This window comes from Equus przewalskii, chromosome X (genome assembly GCF_037783145.1).
Source record: "Equus przewalskii isolate Varuska chromosome X, EquPr2, whole genome shotgun sequence".
In the NCBI taxonomy this organism is placed as follows: domain Eukaryota; kingdom Metazoa; phylum Chordata; class Mammalia; order Perissodactyla; family Equidae; genus Equus; species Equus przewalskii.
The window spans coordinates 18,044,626-18,064,839 of NC_091863.1; the positions used below are offsets into that span (position 1 = coordinate 18,044,626).

Genomic DNA, 20,214 nt, shown 5'->3' on the forward strand with positions numbered 1-20,214 from the left:
TCAGTATAAGGAAGGAAATTATAAAACTCAGAGCAGAAATAAATGAAATAGATACTAAAAAGACAATAGAAAAGATCAATGAAACTAAGAACTGGTTCTTGGAAAAGATAAACAAAATTAAAACTTTAGCTAGACTCACCAAGAAAAAAGTAGAGGAGAATCAAATAAATAAAATCAGAAATGAAAGAATAGAAATTACAACAGATATCACAGAAATAAAAAGGATTATAAGAGAATTCTAAGAAAAAATATACATCAACAAATTGGATAACCTAGAAGAAATGGATAAATTTCTAGAATCATAAACCTTCCAAAACTGAATGAAGAAATAGAGAATCTGAATAAACCCAATCACCTGAAAGGAGATTGAAACACTAAGCAAAAACTTCCCAAAAAGCAAAAGTACAGGACCAGATGGCTTCTGCAGTGAACTCTACCAAATATTCAAAGAAAATCTAATACCTATCCTTCTTAAACCTTTCCAAAAATTTGAAGAGGAGATAATACTTCCTAATTCATTTTATGAGGCTGACATTAACCTGATACCAAAAGCAAACAAGGATGACAAAAAAAAGAAAATGACAAGCCAATATGGCCATTGAACCTAGATGCAAAAATCTGAACAAAATATTAGCAAATTGAATAAAATGATACATTAAAAGGCTTGTACACCATGGTTAAGTGGAATTTATTCCAGGGATACCAATGGTTCAACACCCACAAATCAATCAATATGATACACCACATTAACAAAATGAATAAAAATCACATGATCACCTCAATAGATGCAGAGAAAGCATTTGACAAGATTCACCATCCATTTATGATAAAAACTCTAAATAAAATGGGTATAGAAGAAAAATACCTCAACATAATAAAGGCCATATATGACAAATCCACAGCTAACACCATACTCAGTGGTGAAAAACTGAAAGCTATTCTTCTAAGAAGAGGAACAAGACAAGGATGCCCACTCTTGCCACTCTTATTCAACATAGTATTGGAAGTCCTAGCCAGAGCAATTAGGCAAGGAAAAGAAGAAGGATCCAAATTGGAAGGGAAGAAGTAAAATTGTCACTCTTTGCAGATGACATGATACTATATATAGAAAACCCTAAAGAATCCACTAAAAAGGTATTAGAAATAATTAACTAATACAGTAAAGTTGCAGGGTACAAAATCAACATACAAAAATCAGTTACATTTCTATACACTAACAGTGAACTAGCAGAGAGAGAAATCAAGAACACAGTCCCATTTACAATCGCAACAAAAGGATAAGAGGGAAGTTTATATCAATTCAGGCCTACCTCAACGAAGAAGAAAAGTCACAAATAAAGAATCTAACAATCTAACAGTGCATCTAAAGGTACTGAAAAAAGAAGAACAAACAAAGCCTGAAATCAGCAAAAGGAAGGAAATAGTAAAAATGAGAGCAAAAATAAATGAAATAGAGACTAAAAAACAATACAACAAATTAATTAAACCAAGAGCTGGTTCTTTGAAAAGATAAACAAAACTGACAAACCCTTAGCTAGACGCACCAAGAAAAGAAGAGAGAAGGCTCAAATAAATAGAATTAACAATGAAAGAGGAGAAATCACAATGGATACCACAGAAAAACAAAAGATAATAATACTATGAAAAACTATACGCCAACAAATTGGATAATCTAGAAGAAATGGATAAATTCATAGAAACATATAACCTTCCAAAACTGGACAAAGAAGAAGTCTAGAATTTGAATAGACCAACCTCCTTACACCAGTAAGGAGATTGAAAGAGTAATCAAAAACTTCCCAAAAAATAAAGGTCCAGGACCAGATGGCTTCCCTGGTGAATTCTACCAAACGTTCAAAGAAGACTTAATAGCTGTCCTCCTCAAACTCTTCCAAATAAGTGAAGAAGAGCGGAGGCTTCCTAACTCATTCTACAAAGCCAACATTATCCTGATATCAAAACCAGACAAGGACAACACACAAAAAAGAAACACTGATGAACATCAATGCAAAAGTCCTCAACAAAATACTAGCAAATCGAATACAACAATACATTAAAAAGATCATACATCACGACCAAGTGGGTTTCATTCAAGGGATGCAGGGATGGTTCAATATCCGCAAATCTATCAACGTGATACACCACATTAACAAAATGAAGAATAAAAATCACAGGATCATCTCAATAGATGCAGAGAAAGCATTTGACAAGACACAGCATCCATTTATAATAAAAACTCTAAATAAAATGGGTATAGAAGGAAAATACCTCAACATAATAAAGACCATATATGACAAACCCACAGAAAATATCCTTCTCAATGGAGAAAAACTGAAAGCTATCCCTCTAAGAACAGGAACAAGACAAGGATGCTCACTTTCACCACTCTTATCTATCATAGTATTGGAAGTCCTGGCCAGAGCAATCAGGCAAGAAAAAGAAATAAAAGGGATCCATATTGGAAAAGAAGTGAAACTGTCACTCTGTGCAGACAACATGATTTTATATCTAGAAAACCCTAAAGAATCCCCTAAGAAACTTTTAGAAATAATAAATGAATACAGTCAAGTCCCAGGATACAAAATCAACATACAAAAATCGGTTGCATTTCTATACACTAACACCAAAGTAGCAGAAAGAGAAATTAAGAATACAATCCCATTTATGATTGCAACAAAAAGAATAAAATACCTAGGAATAAACTTGACCAAAGAGGTGAAAGATCTGTACACTGAAAACTATAAAACACTGTTGAAAGAAATCGAAGACACATAGAAATGGAAAGATATTCCATGCTCTTGGATTGGAAGAATTAACACAGTTAAAATGGCCATACTTCCTAAAGCAATCTATAGATTCAATGGAATCCATATCAAAGTTCCAACAACATTTCTCACAGAAGTAGAACAAAGAATCCTAAAATTTGTATGAAACAACAGAAGACCCCGAATAGCCAAAGGATTCCTGAGAAAAAAGAACAAAGCTGGAGGCATCACACTCCCTGATTTCAAAATATACTACAAAGCCACAGTAACCAAAACAGCATGGCACTGGCACAAAAACAGATACACAGATCAATGGAACAGAATCGAGAGCCCAGAAATAAACCCACACATTTATGGACAGCTATTATTCGACAAGAGAGTAAAGAGCATACAATGGAGAAAGGAGAGTCTCTTCAATAAATGGTGTTGGGAAAAGTGGGCCGTCTCGGGCAAAAGAACGACAGTAGATCATTATCTCACACCATACACAAAAATCAACTCAAAATGGATTAAAGACATGAATGTAAGACCCGAAACCAAGAAATTTTTAGAAGAAAACATAGGTAGTACGCTTTTTGACATCTGTCTTAGCAGCATATTTTCAAGTACCATGTTTGACCAGGCAAAGGAAACAAAAGAAAAAATGAACAAACGGGACTACATCAAACTAAAAACCTTCTGCACAGCAAAGGAAACCATCAACAAAACGAAAAGACAACCTAACAATTGGGAGAGATGTTTGCAAACCATGTATCAGATAAGGGGTTAATATCCAAAATATACGAAGAACTTATACATCTCAACAACAAGAAAACCAACAACCCAATTAAAAAATGGGCAATAGATCTGAACAGAGATTTCTCCAAAGAACATATACAGATGGGCAACAGGCATATGAAAAGATGTTCAGCTTATTCACCAAAGCCAAGACTTGGAAGCAACCTAGGTGCCCAGCAAGGGATGAAATGATAAACAAGATGTGGTACATACACATAATGGAATACTACTGAGCCACAAGAAATTATAAAATCTGGCCATTTGTGACAATATGGATGTACCTTGAGGGTATTATGCTAAGTGATGTAAGGCAAAGGGAGTAAGTCAAATACTGTATGATCTCACTCATAAGTAGAAGATAAAAACAACCACAAACAAACACATAGCAATGGAGACTGGATTGGTGTTTACCACAGGGGAAGAGGGGGAGGGCAAAAGGGGTGATTAGGTTCAAATGTGAAGGGATGGACTATAATTAGTTTTGGGGTGGTGAACATGACGTAATCTACACAGAATGTGAAATATATTATGATGTACATCCGAAAGCTATATAATGTTATAATCAAAACCAAATAAATAAACAAATAAAGTGCATTTCCTTCAAAAACTGATGTTAAGCAATCTTCCTGACATCCAAAGGATCCTTCACAGAACAATCCCAATAACTTGCCCCTGACATCTTGGTTTCCTAGCAGCTTTCTTTAGAAATTAAGACAGTGCCTTTCAGCCTTCGGGGCAACATGTAAAGTTCTCTCCCCATCACTCCAAAGTTCCCCAGTGGTCCAGTTGTCTCTCATCCCCATTGCTTCCCAGCAACATGTGTTTCTTCATCACTCCACAAAAAGGGTCTTCTCGAAAGTCATTCACAATTTCTTTCTCCCAAATTCAGTAGTCTATTTACCTCCTGTCCTTTATGAAGTATTTTAAATTGTTTATCAAGCCTTCCTGACATGTTCTCTTACCTTCTTTCTTATTATACTGTTCTCTTCTGATCCTCTTGAATTTTTCTTGTTTCCTCACTTGACTCCCTGTCCTCTTCTCGTTATCTAATTATATGAATTCTCTGATTCTTTACGATATTCTTAAACGTTTTCTTGGTACTCTCTACATCTCGGGAAGAATATTCATTCTCTCAGTTTCAAATATAACTTCTATGCTGATTATTCTCATCTCTCTCCTCCTGCCTTCTCATCTGAAGTACAGTCCCAAATCTCCAGTCCTCCTTAGCATTTCCACTTGCATGTCCACACGACGCCACAAACTGGACATGTGTCAAACCAAACTCCTCTTCTTGGCTTACAAATTACTTCCTCTCCAACTGTCCTGTCATATGGCTCCAAGATTCTTTGCTCCAAAGAATTTCCAACCTATAAGTTTGAGTCATCTTGGATTAAGTACTCCTTTCATCCCATCTCTAGAATCAGCCACCAAATCAAGCATGTTTTCCTGTACAAATAGGAGTGGAGTGGAAAAGGCCTTTAAAGAAGTCAGACCTGTGTTTAAATTTAGCTAAACTGTTCACCATAACTTTGCATGGACTTAGATGAATTATGTAACCTCACTGAGTTTCAGTGTTTTCACAGCAAAAAGGTCAATACACCTGCTATGGGGCTGCAATGATGATTTAACAAGATAATGCATTTAAAATGTTTGGCGTATAGTAGGACTAAAACACGTTAGTTGCGAGCTTTCTAGCTCTTCCTTTCTCTGAATTCGCACTGCCCCACTCTGTTCAAGTCTTTCCCTCCAATGTACTTAAAATACCACATACACAGCCCCATTCTTTACTTCATTTCACTGCATCCTACTTTCCCCATATGGACTTGCTTCCCTAATTAATACTTACAGTGTCATATGACACCTTCACTCCAGGTTCACTCTCTCTTCTTACCATATTAACTTCAAACTTCTTTGGTTGTCTTCACGGTTCCTGTAAGTTTCTTTTCCTCTTCGCCGCACCACTCTATTTTTCTCCAAACGATTTCTCTTTTCTCCGTAACTTGAATCTTCTGTCCTAGTCCTCCAGGCTGCCCTAATGTCTTCCCCAAGGCCACATTGGTTTCTTCCCCTGAAACTTTAACATCCTCCTGTCTCTAGTTTTATACGTCCTGGTAAAAGATCAGACCTAGATCCCTTATAGGTCTCTTCCCCAACTCTCCAGCCTCTGAGACCCTCTCAAGCCCTTCTTGCCTGCCATCATGATTAAGACCCAATAGCACTCTGAATTCTGATCCTCTGCTAATGTGCTAGATGAGCACTTTTAATTCACTGGTTTTCAAACACCAGTAACCTTTCAAAACCAAATCTGGCTACTGGCATTAGTTTTACTCTTTTGTATCTTGCAAAGAGCTTTCAAAATCATCTGTCATCCTCCTTTTAATTTTAAAAGGATATTTTACCGAAAGAATAGGCACAACGTTAGAATTGAAAAGGTTAAATGGAATGCATTTAGATTTATGGAAGAAACCTTATTTACCTTAGTACTTTTCATTTTGATATGGACCAGAGGAAACTATCAGGGAAACTCTTGGACAGGCATTTGGGAAGGGGCATAATTGTCTCTATACACCTAATGCTTCTATAACATGGATAATTGAGGTTTGGAGAGTTCCTACTATGAACCAAGTAGTGTAACCATGTGTGTGTCTCCAGGCGTATGAGATAGGTATTAGTATGTCATTCTACAGGTAGCAGAGAGAAGGGATAAGAAGCTTGGGACTTGCTCAAAATCTCACAGCTAGTAAGTGGTAGAATTGAGAGTTGGACCCAGTTCTTAAGGTTCCAGTGTTCTTGCCCACTACCCCATACTGCTGCCGCCTCCGTAGATTACAGTATTGAGTATGGCTCTGTGCAGAAAGTAAACACTCCAACATGTACAAGAACGATGGCAGGGTTGCCATAATATGTTGCATCTGTAGACAGAGTAATGGCCCGACAGAATCATCCAATTAGACCATTTCTACAGGAATTTATAAGATGCAAAGTGCTCCACAGATGTAAAATCAACTATGATTCTTATAATCACCAATGCTAACTGGAACTCCACAAGTCTAGTTTGGCTTAGATCATCAAAGGAAGTTTACTAAATAAAATACTACCAAGATTGTTTCTAAAGATTGTTTCCCACCTGTAAGAATGCGTTAGGCTATCAATCTTAACTTATCCACAGGAAAATTTTGTGAAAATTAGAGTGATTGGAAATTAGCTCAATTCAGTGCCTGTAATGTTTCACTCTCCTACTGTTGCCTATAAGGTTAAGTATAAGGTAAGGGACCACACTAAGCAAAAGGGCGAAGAGTGTCTTAAACGTACTGTCTTCCCTCTCATTACCTTTCTTCTTACCTTCAGACATGCTTTACCAGAAACTCAAACCCTTCCTTCTTTGCCTCCGCCTCCCCTTTGACAACCACTAGAATGCATCTAATTGACAAGTTCACGCTTTTGTGTTTTTTTTTTCCAAAAGCAAGTTAATAAGGTACCAAGTCATAACCCACGGGGATAAATATCTAATGGGAACATTTCAGACATACGAGATAAGCCTGTGGCAAAGATATTTGAAGCAAAGGATGTCACACTGGTGGCCCTTAATTTAGGTGACAGTCAATCTCTCCAAGTGAAAAGACCAATCATAGATGGTAACGAATGACCCTGAAGACTCAAACTCTCTTAGAACCTGCAATACCCATAAAAGTCTTCTAAGCCAGTCATTCACTACAATGAGTTCCACATTAAAGTGCCCTGCTCTTGTACTCAGACTTTACAACCACCTTTCTCCCCACTCCATGACTTCTCTCCACTTCCTTCTCACGGCTTCTTCTGTTTTCCCATATCACCCACATAAAACATGAGGAGCAGAAACAAGTCACTTCACAGCAGAGGCATAAGAGCCCCTGTCTGCAAGTCAAGAAATTTTTCTCACTTGATACTCTCAAGGACTTGCTGAGTACTCCAGGTCAAGTCCAGAATGATTTTAGGGCCTCAAGTTCATCCTCTCTGTAATGAAGGAGAAGAACAAGATGACCTCTGATGGAGCCAACAACTCTACGGGTCTGTGGTTCTGTAATATGTAGCATTCTTCAACATGAAAAAGAAGGCATAAAGACAGAGACACAGAAACATAGCATACACTTCAATAATTAAAAGGCACACTTGACAAAACAAACTTTCCTTTTTAATAGTTGTTTAGAAGATATGAGAAATGCTTTAAAAAAACTCCACGTATGATTCCTGGAGAAGCATGGAGGCGTTGTAACGTGATTTGATAGGAATACATTCAGCTGAACAACACGGTGAAAAGAAAAGTGCATCAGACAATCTAAATTTGCCCAGAGCAGTGTTCTCCAAATTGTGTTACAAAGAACCTTACTAGTTGTACAAAACGCTATTAAGAATTGCTTTTAAAAAGGAGGTGGGTCTTTGAGGGTCAGCTGCACTTATTGACTTGCTTCCAAAGAACAGAGTAAGGAAAAGGAGAAATAATAATTGCAGAGTGGGGAAAACCCAGCTAACACCACTTAACCAAGTGACCAAGGTTAACATTACCACTGACAGGTCATGTTACCTCAGCTACCAGCCAAGATGATGTGGCAGGAAGGGCACTTCACCTCTGTGACGTTTTTCCAAAAATTCATAAGCCAAGTCTAATTGTGAGAAATTACACCAGGCATACCCAATTCGAAGGACATTCCTCAAAATGTCAGAGCATGACTCCTTAAGCTGGCAAGGTTATGAAAAGTAAGCAAAGGCTGAGAAACTGTCACCAAACATACATGACACCTAAATGCACTGTGGTGTCCTGAACTGGATCCTGGAACAGAAAAGTACATTAAGGTACAACTGGTGGCATAAAGTCTGGCGTTTGGTTGATATTATCACACCAATATTGATCTTTCCTATTTGACAAATGTACCATGGTAGGGTGAAATGATCTAATTGGAGGAACCTGAAACTGGATGAGGAGTTTATGAGAACCCCTTGTACAATCTATGCAAGTTTTTTGTAAATCTCAAATGATCCCAAATGTAAAGTTTAGTTAAAATACTGAGAAGAGGTTCCATCGGCAAATTACTATGGCAAGTTGTGGCTCAAAAATGCCCACTGGAGTTTCTCAATTCCTATGACTACAAGAGCTGCTGAGATACCTAAGGTGCACTGTGACTCTCACAGAAGGGCTATAGGGTTCTATCTTTCCCACACATATTTCGCCAGCAACCTTTGTTTTTTTTTTCAGAAAGCATCTTTCAGGAAAAGTACTAGCAGAGAGAACGTTTTTCCCAATGTGTCAAAGTCTTCTACCTGATATCTGACCATGTTCAAATCAGCAACTTTGGCTGGAGAGAGAAAGATGCCATGAACGTTTAGTTGCCAGAAGACTTGAAACTAGAGAATAATAGCATGAATGAGAGAATCAGCATTAAAAAACCAAAACTAACAGGATGAATACAAAACGATAAATATAGAGCCTATTTTTAGTTAAGCAGACAAAAAAAAAAAAAAAGCAAAAAGCAACCATTTTAAGTACGGGAAGAGGAAAAATGGACTTAAATGCCCTTCATGTTCCTGTAAGCAGCATTGTTTCTTAAGAGTTCATAGGTACAGCTGTCTCGTTTAGTGAAGAGGACCTACTAGTAAAGGTAAGACCATTGGTGGGGATTTCTTTGTTTAGCTCCACGCATCATATCATAAAATGTCCTCAAAGGGGGCTGCCCCGTGCCGCAGCGGTTCAATTCGGTGCGCTCCACTTCGGCAGTCTAGGTTCACGGGTTTGGAGCCCGGGCGTGGACGTACACCACTCCACAGTCATGCTGTGGTCATAACCCACATATAAAGTGGAGGAAGACTGGCACAGATGTAAGCTCAGGGCTAAACTTCCTCAGCAAAAAGAAAAAAAAAAGTCTTCAATGGACCATTTGCAATGAACAACAGCGGGATCGGTAGGGATCCTGGAGACCATGTCACATCGAGAAACGTTACAGAAACTAGCATTTTTTATCCGGATGAACAGAAATCCCAAGGGGACTTGACAGTGGCCCTGAAGTACAGAAGGATACAAGGAGAATCAAACCTGTTCTGTGTAATTTCAGAAGTCAGAGGAAGTATCTAAGGAAGCAAGAGGTGGCACATTTTAGCTGCACACCATCTTTGTAACCATTAAACTGCCTCATAAGGGAACGGATATGCCTGAAACGAAGGGAGCTCCTTGCCTCTGGGACTCTTTACCTAGAGGCTAGAAGTCCACCCGCCCAGGTTGCTGCTAGGGTGTCTTCTACATTGCACCCGATAAACGACTTCTACATAGTCCTCCAGTGCAAAGACATCTGAAGCTATGAAACCACCGGGAAGGAAAAAAAAATATGAGGCACTGAGAAAAGTAGGAAACTATTGAAAACACCACCTAAGGTACCTTAGACTCCACGCTGCCTCTCTTCTAAACAGCATCCCTGCAATAATATCTAGAAACTCTCTGAACGAACGCTGGAGCTGAGCGGAAGAATCGCAGGCAAAATGCCGCCCTTAAGCGTGCACCTAAGGGACTTCTGATGGTATAACTTAAGTTGGAGTGGAGGACAGGGAAGTGACGAGTTTATCTAGACCAAGTATTGCTGTTACTCAAATGCAATCTACCTAAATAAGCAAACACACAAATAGGTTGACCTTTAAACATCCACTGTTTTCTTCCACCTAGGGAAATAACTGGCTTATAAAAAAGACTATGTGGATAAGCTGAAGGCCTGCTTCAAGTCAGCTCCCACGCTGAGCCAGAACTAGCATGAGGCGAGCGACTGAGGCACTAGGACACGAAAGGCGAGGAGACCCTCACTCTCGAGGGCCTCTAAGCGCCTAAAGGGTCCGCCTGCCCCTGAGAGTGTGTGTGTGTCCTGTCCCTTTAAGGTTTGCGTCAGAAGAGCTTGCCTACCTCACCCAAGTCCCAGCGGCTGTGATTGGCCAGACCACCAAAGCCCCTCCCTCACGCCACGTCAAACAACAATTGCCTAGGTAACAGCCACAGAAGTACCTACTGGTGGTTTAGTCGCCGCTCTGGAGGCTGAAGAGAAAGAGGCCTCGGGGGACGTCTCCTCCGAAGTCTAGGTAGGCAGAGGCCCCTCGCCAGCCTCGCCATTGCAGAGCAATGGCCTGGGCCCCCGAGTGGAGGAGGGCAGAGCCTCGAGATGGCAGGGCCAGCCGGGATGGCAGGGGCGGCACGGGCGGCAGCGGCCTCTCCAGGTACTGGGAGCCGAGGGCCTTTGGCTCCCGGGAACCACCCCTGTGCTTCAGAATAAAGAACAGTATGGTTGGCGTGGTGATTGGTCGCGGAGGGTCAAAGATAAAAGACATCCAGAGTATGACGAGCACCAAAATACAGATCGTAAAAGGTGACTCTGAAGCCGAGGTCAAGATTTTTGGCAGCGAAGCCATGAAGGGAAAAGCGAAAGCACTTATACAAACCCTCGTGCGAAAACAAGAAGGAAGGTACAGTTCGGTAGCCAGTGTAGATAATGCCGCCTCCCAGTCCTCTGCTGGGAGAGACTTACGCACACGCCCCGTTGTTAGACAAGTGCGGCCGCTGATAGACTGGGATCACGTTAAGGCAGAAGGGGCGGCGTGGGCAAAAAGAAAATGGGCGGATTTACCACCAATCAAGAAAAACTTCTACGTAGAATCCACAGCAACAAGCTCGCTGTCTCAAGTGCAAGTAGACGCTTGGAGACAGGAAAATTTCAACATAACGTGTGAGGACCTGAAAGACGGCGAAAAACGTCCCATCCCCAACCCGACCTGTAAATTTGAGGATGCCTTTGAGCACTATCCCGAGGTCCTGAAAAGCATTAAGAAAGCAGGTTTCCAAAGGCCAACGCCCATTCAGTCACAGGCGTGGCCGATTGTGCTACAAGGAATGGATCTGATAGGAGTTGCCCAAACCGGGACAGGCAAGACCTTGTCTTATTTGATACCCGGCTTTATTCACCTTGATTCGCAGCCCATATCTAGAGAAGAAAGAAATGGGCCTGGCATGCTCGTCCTCACCCCCACGCGAGAGCTAGCTCTTCAGGTCGAGGCAGAATGTTCTAAGTATTCCTACAAAGGTCTTAAAAGCGTTTGTGTATACGGCGGTGGAAACAGAAAAGAGCAAATTCAGCACATTACCAAAGGCGTCGACATCATTATTGCAACTCCTGGACGACTGAATGATCTGCAGATGAACAAGTGTGTCAACCTACGAAGCATCACTTACTTGGTGTTAGACGAAGCGGATAAAATGTTGGATCTGGGCTTTGAAGGCCAGATCACGAAGATTCTATTAGATGTGCGCCCAGACCGGCAGACTGTTATGACAAGTGCAACGTGGCCACACACCATTCGCCAACTTGCAAGATCTTATTTGAAAGAGCCTATGATTGTTTATGTCGGTACTCTAGATCTCGTTGCTGTCAATACAGTGAAGCAAGACATCATTGTCACCACAGAGGAAGAAAAACGAACTCTTATCCAAGAATTCCTACGGAACCTGGCACCCGAAGACAAAGCTATCATATTTGTCAGCAGAAAGCTGGTTGCAGATGACTTATCAAGCGATCTGAGCATCCAGGGCGTCCCGGTACAATCCCTGCACGGCAGCAGAGAGCAGTTTGACCGCGAGCAGGCGTTAGACGACTTCCGAAGTGGAAGAGTGAAGATATTGATTGCTACCGATTTAGCAGCCCGAGGCCTCGATGTCAGGGATGTCACACACGTATACAACTACGATTCCCCAAAGAATCTTGAAGAATACGTGCATAGAGTAGGGCGTACTGGAAGAGCAGGCAAGACTGGAGTCTCTGTCACCCTTATGACTCAAGCTGACTGGAAGATTGCCACTGAATTGATTAAAATTCTGGAAAGAGCTAATCAAAGTGTCCCAGAAGATCTTCTGAAAATGGCAGAGCAATGCAAGTTGCAGAAAGGAAAAAAGGACTCAGGCAATGGAGCCAGAAACCCTCAAGGAAAAGCCAAGCAGTTTTACTGATGTCTACCTTGAAAAGTTGGACCGCGCTCCTGGAAGAGTCAACTTATGTTAAAGAAGCAGCATTCAAGACACATAAGGAAGCATTGCAAACATTCTGGCAGTGACAACGCGTGTGACCAATGCTCAAATCCATCAACATTGTGTGTTCCTTAATAAAATCAAAAGTGTTTTGAAAATGAGAGTGAGAGACTTTTTGGGAAAAAACTAAGTCTTGTGTGTTGGTTGAAGTCTAGCTTCTTTTCTAGCCTGCCATGTCCATCTGTGTCTTCCCTACAAGACTTGGTAGAGGACGGCGATGGTGCTTTTCTGTCTTTAAAATGGTTGTACTCCATGGGAACTTAGCATTCATCAGGCTGATGCCTGCCCAAATATTCTGTTCCCCCCTTGTGGGCGGTGCCGCAACAATCATCGTTCCCTAGTTTTTCTAATTCACTAGGAGATTAATGTGAAATCTGCTAGAAGCGTCCATAATTCTGTTTTTCGAGAGAGATGGAAGTAACAGAGCAGTGTGTCTGACTCACTGTGAGTCAGATACTCATGCAAACTCTGTCATCAACCATTGGTTAAAAATTCTGGGGAGGTGACTTGCCTTCTGTAGGCCTCACTTCCTTCACTAATAAATTGGGATAGTTAGAGTATGTAATTTTGGAGCCCCCTTAACCTCTAAATTCTGCGATATTATAGCCAAATTTGCGCACCCCAGCCTTACGTTAACACTTTATTTTCTAATCCAGGAAAAAATCACCTCCTCCTATAATGAAGTGAACAATGAAACCCTTTTTAATGACCAGAATAGCGCATTCTGCAGCCTCATTGATTTTTGTACGTCACTCTCAAGTTGTCTTTATTCTCTTTTCGTCATATTTTATTTTCAAATTTGTCTTGAAAATGTCAAAACTGCACGTACATAAGGGGGAAAATTAACATGGAACAAAAGACCCAGCCGGGTGGCGCAGCGGTTACTTGTGCACGTTCCACTTCAGTGGCCCGGGGTCCGCTGGTTCAGATTCAGGGTCCGGACATGGCACTGCTTGACAAACCATGCTGTGGTAACTGTGCCACATGCAAAGGAGAGAAGATGGGCACATATGTTAGCTCAGGGCCAGTCTTCCTCAGCAAAAGAGGAGGATTGGCAGCAGTTAGCTCAGGGCTAATCTTCCTCAAAAATAAAGAAAACATGAAACAAAAATATGTACTGGGAAAACCACTAAAAACTCAATCAAGTGACACCTTTGCCATAGGAACCAATTCTAGTATACTCCCAATTTATCCATCTCTCTCTCATGTTTTATTTAGAAGCAACATGCCTCTTCTTCCATTGCAAAAACAAATCCTCACAATGATGTTAAATTTTAAGATTCAGTGTTTATGAGAACATTGGAATTAGTCAAGCCTTAAAATTTCTGGCAAAACTAAAAGATTACTGCAACCATGTTTTCTAAGAATGCTTCAGCCAGGACCCCAACAAATGAGTCAGAAATTTAGTGAAACAAAGAGGCAAACACTCTAGGTGTCAGAGGCTTAATGTTTGGCTTTCAAAGCTCTTTACATAGGACTCGATCTCTCTTGATAAATTCATAACAATGGTTAACATTTTTTATTGTCTCACATAGACACCAGGTGCTTTATCTTATAATCTTTACAAGAAACCAACTCAGAGAGCAATTTTACCCATATTTTGCAGAGGATGAAACGAGGTCAGGCAACTCACTTGCCAAAGGTCACTAACTCTGGTTGAAGAGGAATTAACAGATATTGTAACTCACATGTGCCACACTCCAATACTTACATTCTTTTCATTTCAATACAGTTACTATGAGTAAGACAATGTGCTTGTGTTGAGGTTGCCCACATGTTCACATTTAGTGAAAAAGAGAGATGTGCAAATTTACTCTGCTGCAAAAGCAGTCTATAGTAGAACCTGTGACAGAAGCTCAAATGGCCTGTTCCTGTTCACTTGGAGGAGAAATGATGAATGTTTAGCAAGTTGGTGTATATGTTATTTGCCAGAATTCCCCTTAAGGGCAATGCTATATTCGTTAGAGAAAAGTGTAACAATTAAGCCGCTTGAGATACAGAGTGAGGTTCCTCAATCATGTTCAAGTACCAACAACAACAAAAATTATCACTCAATGTCTAAGAGTAAGAAAAGCAGAGACGTGTACCTTTCCTCTAACAGAAAAGGCTGAAAAGAAAGAGTCACTTTGTGGGGAAAGGTAAGTAGAGATGGAACAGTGTTCCTCAAGCAGGGGCTGTTTTGCCCCTCCCTTCCAGAAGACGATTAACAATATGTGGAGACAGTAGTGGTTGTTTCTTCTCCTGTGGACAGGGGACGGGCAAGGTGCTACTGGCACCTAGTGGGTAGAGGCCAGAGATGGTGCTAAATACCCTACGATCTACAGGACAGCCTCCAGAGCAAAGAATTATTTGACCCAAAACATCAATAGTGCTGAGATGGAGAATCTGAGAGAACAAAACAAATCTAATCCAACTGCACAGTTACCATGAAAGGACATCAGAGGAAAAAGTAGAGGATTTCTAAATTATATCTGGTGGGTTGTGCAGAATAAAACTCTCCAACCTTCCTATCCTTGGTATAGTCTGCATCAGGGGTTCTCCACCAGGGCCAGTTTTGCCAGTGTCTGGAGACAGATTTGGTTGTCACAACTCGGAGGAGGGGTTTTGCCATCTCCTGGGAAGAGAGGCTAGTAGTTCTGCTAAATAACTCACCATGCATGGGACAACTACCAAAGCAAAGAATTTTGGGGCACAAATGTCAGTAGTGCCATAGTTGAGCAACCTTACAATACATTAAGAAAAACTTCCCCAGCCCCAAACACTAATGCAGAGAAACCAGGAAGGGAGTTCGGCAAGGAAAACAGAGGATACTTATTTCTTCTACACCCTTCAGCATAAAACCCTCCACACAGAATTTCCTGTCTTTAGTATAATCTATATCCATGACTCTCACTCAGAGTTAATTTTGCCCCCTAGGGGACATCTGGCAGTGTCTGGAGACATCTGTGGTTGTCCCACCTAGGCAGCACAATGGCTCCCGGCATCTAGTGGATAGAGGTCAGGGATAAAGATCCTATAATGCACAAGTCAGCACCCTACCACGACAGGTTTTTCAGCCCCAAATATCTATAGTATTGAGGTCAAGAAACTGTGATTTACATTGACCAACAAAGTTTCTGTAAGTGAATTGTTTTTTAGAAACTCTAAGAAATATTGAGTTCTACATCCAAATTGGAACTGAGTGAAAGCAGGGCACTGAACATGCATTGACACAAAATATTACAGGTTAAGGATTCAGCTGATCTCAGAGCTATTCCTATAAAATGCTTAGCGTCGTCATTCACATTCAGTAGGTACTCAATAAGTATTAGATCCCTTCCACTCTGCTCTCCCATTGCCCATGATATGATGCTTGTTCACAGTTCTGGATGCTGTTCCTCACACTGTTTTCCTGCTTTGGAACACCCTTTCTCCTCTCTGCTAGGTCAAACCACATTCATTATTCCGAGTTCAGCCAAAGTGCCCCATCTTCCCTAAGATCCTATCCGCTCTCCTCCATTTCACATCTTCTCTAGCTCCTATCTACCAATATTGTTGACATTAGTACTACAATAGTCTGCATTCCTGCAGAGACGATTTGGAAAAATTCAAATTAATTGAGTCACTGCATTATCAAATATGTAAATACATTATGAAAATATAACAGCTAAAACAGTTTTATCCTGTACAATACACAAACCGTGAGAGAACTGTCCAGAGCTAAATTTACATAAAAATCTAGTATGCAATAAAAGTAGAATTTTTAAATCATTGAAGAAGGTCTATTTCAAAACAAATTTTAGAAATAAAAAAATACATAATACATGCATGCATATACATACACACCAGGAGAACTGATCAACCACAAAACTCCTACTATTTAAAAAAATCCACACTCGATTCTTTCTTTTTATAAAAAAATAGAAGAACTTGAAGCTCAGATACGAAAATAATTTCTGATATCAAAGTGGAAAACGATTTTAACCACACAAGCAGCCAGAGAAAATTAAAGGTAAACATTAATAGGTTTAACAACGTAAAAATGGAATCTCCAAAATACCATAAAAGGTAAAGGAAACACCAGAAAAGTAATTTAAAATATATAACAAAATTATAGTTAATTATGCTTAATATACAGAGATTTTCACAAAGAAAAAATACGAGTTGAATCACAAAATAGATATATGGGCAGAAATGTAAAAGGCAATTAACCAATACAACAGTGAACAATAAATGTGAACAAGTGCTTAACTTGCTTATCATCAAAGGATTGAAAGTTAAACCAATGACATATTTTTTTTTCTGTAGACAATTGGGCTGTGATTAGAGGGAAAACCTGAAAATATCTAATACTAGTAAGGATGCAGGGAAATAAACATTGATAAATTATAATTTGGTAAAATTATATTCTTTGGAGGGATAGTTGAGATGATGTATAAAATCTGTATATGTTTAATAGACTTTCACACAATCAAGTCACTTCTAGACATTTACCCTAAGAAGATAGTCATAGACACATACCAAGATGTGTATACAGGCTATTTATTGTAGTGTTACTTAAATAATTAAATTTGAGAAAAATACCCTCAAAGTCTAATGATAGAATACTACTTAAATAAATTGCAGCATATTTATTCCAGATTATGAATAGGGGAAGTCATATTCTTAGAGAATATTTAACAGAATGAGGGAAAGTAATTTATAAAATCAATTCCTTTGTTTTCAGAAAATTACATTGGTCCATAAATCTAAATATAGAGAAAAATGGAGGACATAGACACAAATTACTGATTGCCATAGTCTTCCATATTATGTAATTATAGGTGGTTTTAAACTTTATTTTGTTTTCTAAAAATTTCTCCAAATAACATCACTTTTATTATGGTAAATACTATGTTGAACATGATTTTTGAATAATTGCTTCAAAAGTAACTTAATGAATAATTAAATGACTGAAGAAATTAATTCAAAAGTCATTGCAGCTGAAGGTTTTCAAAACAAAAGCATTTCTTCTATTTCCCCATTAAAATGTAAACCTCATTGATAAGAAACTGGTCTCTTTTCCACGACTGCATCTTAAGTGCTAAAAACAACACAAGTGGAACACAGTAAATATCTCAGCAAATGAATGAGCGAATGAACAAAAATAAGCGCATTATTCTACTATCATGCAGCAAAAGTAAACATTTCTATTTCGATTCCTTGCTTGGTTTGGTAACATCTGTTGGTCCATAACTCACCTTCTGTTTAATAATAAGAATGATGTTAAGTGTTCTTACCACATATACACACACAAAAAAACTTAAGGAAAACCAGAAAACTCTTGGAGGTGTTGGATCTGTCTATTATCTGATTGTGGTGATGGTATCAAGGATGTTTGCTGATGACCAAATTCATCAAATTTTCCATGTTAAATATGTGCAATTCTTTGTCCATCAAATAAAACTGTAAATAAAAAGAAAGGACAGAATGGGGCTTGGCTTCCAACTTAGGGACCTGTTGTCCTTTTACATGTGACCACTGGGAGCACCAGTCCTGTTTTCCATTTTTATAATTACATGGATTCATATCAGTGTATTGTGACTCTTACACATCAAAATAAGAAGTCAAAAATGATAAGGTGACATTGTTAAAAGAAATACTGTTGAAGAGAGAGATTCCAGTTTTACTTAAAAACACTAACTATAACTATGTGTAAATATACTCATGCATGTTTGTTTGTGCAAGGTCACTCGGACAAAAGCAAAAACTTGACTCTAACTGAACTTCTTGATCTGTCCATTCCATGGCCATCAACCCCATCCTCTAGCCTCCTGGTTGTGAAACTGCGGCAGCTGGGTGTTGCTGTGATGCTGAAAGCTATAGCACCAGTATCTTAAATACCAGCAGGGTCACCATGGTGGACAGGTTTCAGTGGAGCTTCTGGACTAAGACAGACTAGGAAGAGGGTCCTGGCCACCCACTTCTGAAAAGACTGGCCATGAAAGCACTGCGAATAGCATCGCAGCATTGTCTAATAATAGCAGTGGGAAAGGACCAGGCAGAGCTCAGTGCTACTGTACACAGCGTGAACATGTGTTGCAGCCAACTCGATGCCAATAACAACTTACTCTGTCTAGAACAAGAGATGTCATATATATTATCAAGAGTAAAACTTGAACATCTCATCTCCTTTTTCAAGAAAACAAACAGGAGAATATAACATAATTCTACTTTTATGCAAAAATAAAATTTGTGGGTTCTTTTTGGTTTTACTTGCAAACTTTGGCATTATCTTCTTTTTAGGATGAAGCAAATAATTGTGAGAAAAACTAAAAAGAGAAAGACATAAATAATAACACAGATTATATTATCAATTCTCTCCACGTGAAGAAATAGTTTTCTAATGCCATAAAATAAATGAGCAAGAGGAGGAGGAGGAGATGATGATAATGATTTGCTGTTTGTGCCATGGCACCCACAGGAAGGGGCATTTTCCCCTCGTTTTACAGATCAGAGCAAACATACTAGGGAGGTCATGTAGTTTTCCAAATTCAAACAGTAAGCGGTTCTACAAGTAAGTAGTACAGCTGACAAGCTCTGTGCTGAAAAGTAAAGATTCAACAAAGAGGCTGAGTAGAGTGTATAGAAACAAAGAAGAGGAGAGAAAGACATTATTAGGGAAAGCACATGGACAGCTCAGTTTGCACCAACAAAGAACCCTGTACAGGTATTTTCACACTAGGCAATGTTGTCCCTACTCTTCTCCCCGGGCCTGAAGTGTCTCTGTAGCCTTCTAGCACCGGAGAAACCTGCATGATAAACTGAAAGTTTAAAATGTCAGAACTACAGCCAGCAATTAACGCAACCAGACTTTCCAGGAGTCCTTCTAAAACATCAGTCTAAACAGAATGGTGGCATATCTGTTCACCCAGGAATTTAGGAAACTGTGAAACAAAACAACAATAAAAGAAAAGTATGAAATGACATGAAGTAAGACTGCAATGATGCCTTATGTTCCTGGCTGGGGGAAGGGATGGGAACATGTGAGGAGTGCGAGATAAGCAAAAGAACCTGCCACTGTGACAAGTCATACATCCGGTAACCAGCTTATCACCTCTAACGTTGGATTTTCTGGGAACAAGATTATGAAGTGCGACCTTAGCAATATTTAGGGTGGCAGGCATTGTTGGTTTACCTACAGAACAGCCACTCGCACCGCCTCCCTCCTATGCCCCTTCCTATGGGCTGGCACAACCCACTTCCCATTATTAGGTTGAAAAACCCAGAAATTCACTTTCCTAGCTTCCCCTGGAGCTAAAGCACAGGCATGTGACTCAAACCTGGCCTATGGGACTCACAGGAAAGTCTGACTGGCAACTTTAAGGAAAGATCTTCCTCCTTTAAGGACAGAGGCATGTGAGGACAAGCTCTCCGTCCTGCTTTTGTACACAGTTGTGTGAAGACATGAGGCTGTGACAGTCCTTTTCAGGCAATGAAGAAATGAATATGAAGAATACTACCAACATGTTACATATCACTGAATATATTTGGAAGGCACCTGGATCCTTCACGGCACAACCGTGCTGCTGAATTAAACCCTATGTGGCAGCTATGGAGGTGTGCCACTCA

At 39.8% G+C, this 20,214-nt stretch overlaps 1 protein-coding gene across 1 annotated transcript; it reads left to right on the forward strand.

Annotated features, from left to right (window-relative positions):
* Positions 1–10,519: 10,519 nt before the first annotated feature.
* On the forward strand, positions 10,520–12,722 carry LOC139080958 (probable ATP-dependent RNA helicase DDX53). Its single transcript, XM_070603897.1, has one exon. The coding sequence runs from the start codon at positions 10,672–10,674 to the stop codon at positions 12,544–12,546; it is 1,875 nt and encodes a 624-aa protein (XP_070459998.1). The 5' UTR covers positions 10,520–10,671; the 3' UTR covers positions 12,547–12,722.
* Positions 12,723–20,214: the final 7,492 nt, after the last annotated feature.

Excerpts from the sequence above, each read along its gene's own strand:
- LOC139080958 (XM_070603897.1), top strand. The coding sequence starts at position 10,672 with ATGGCCTGGGCCCCCGAGTGGAGGAGGGCAGAGCCTCGAGATGGCAGG.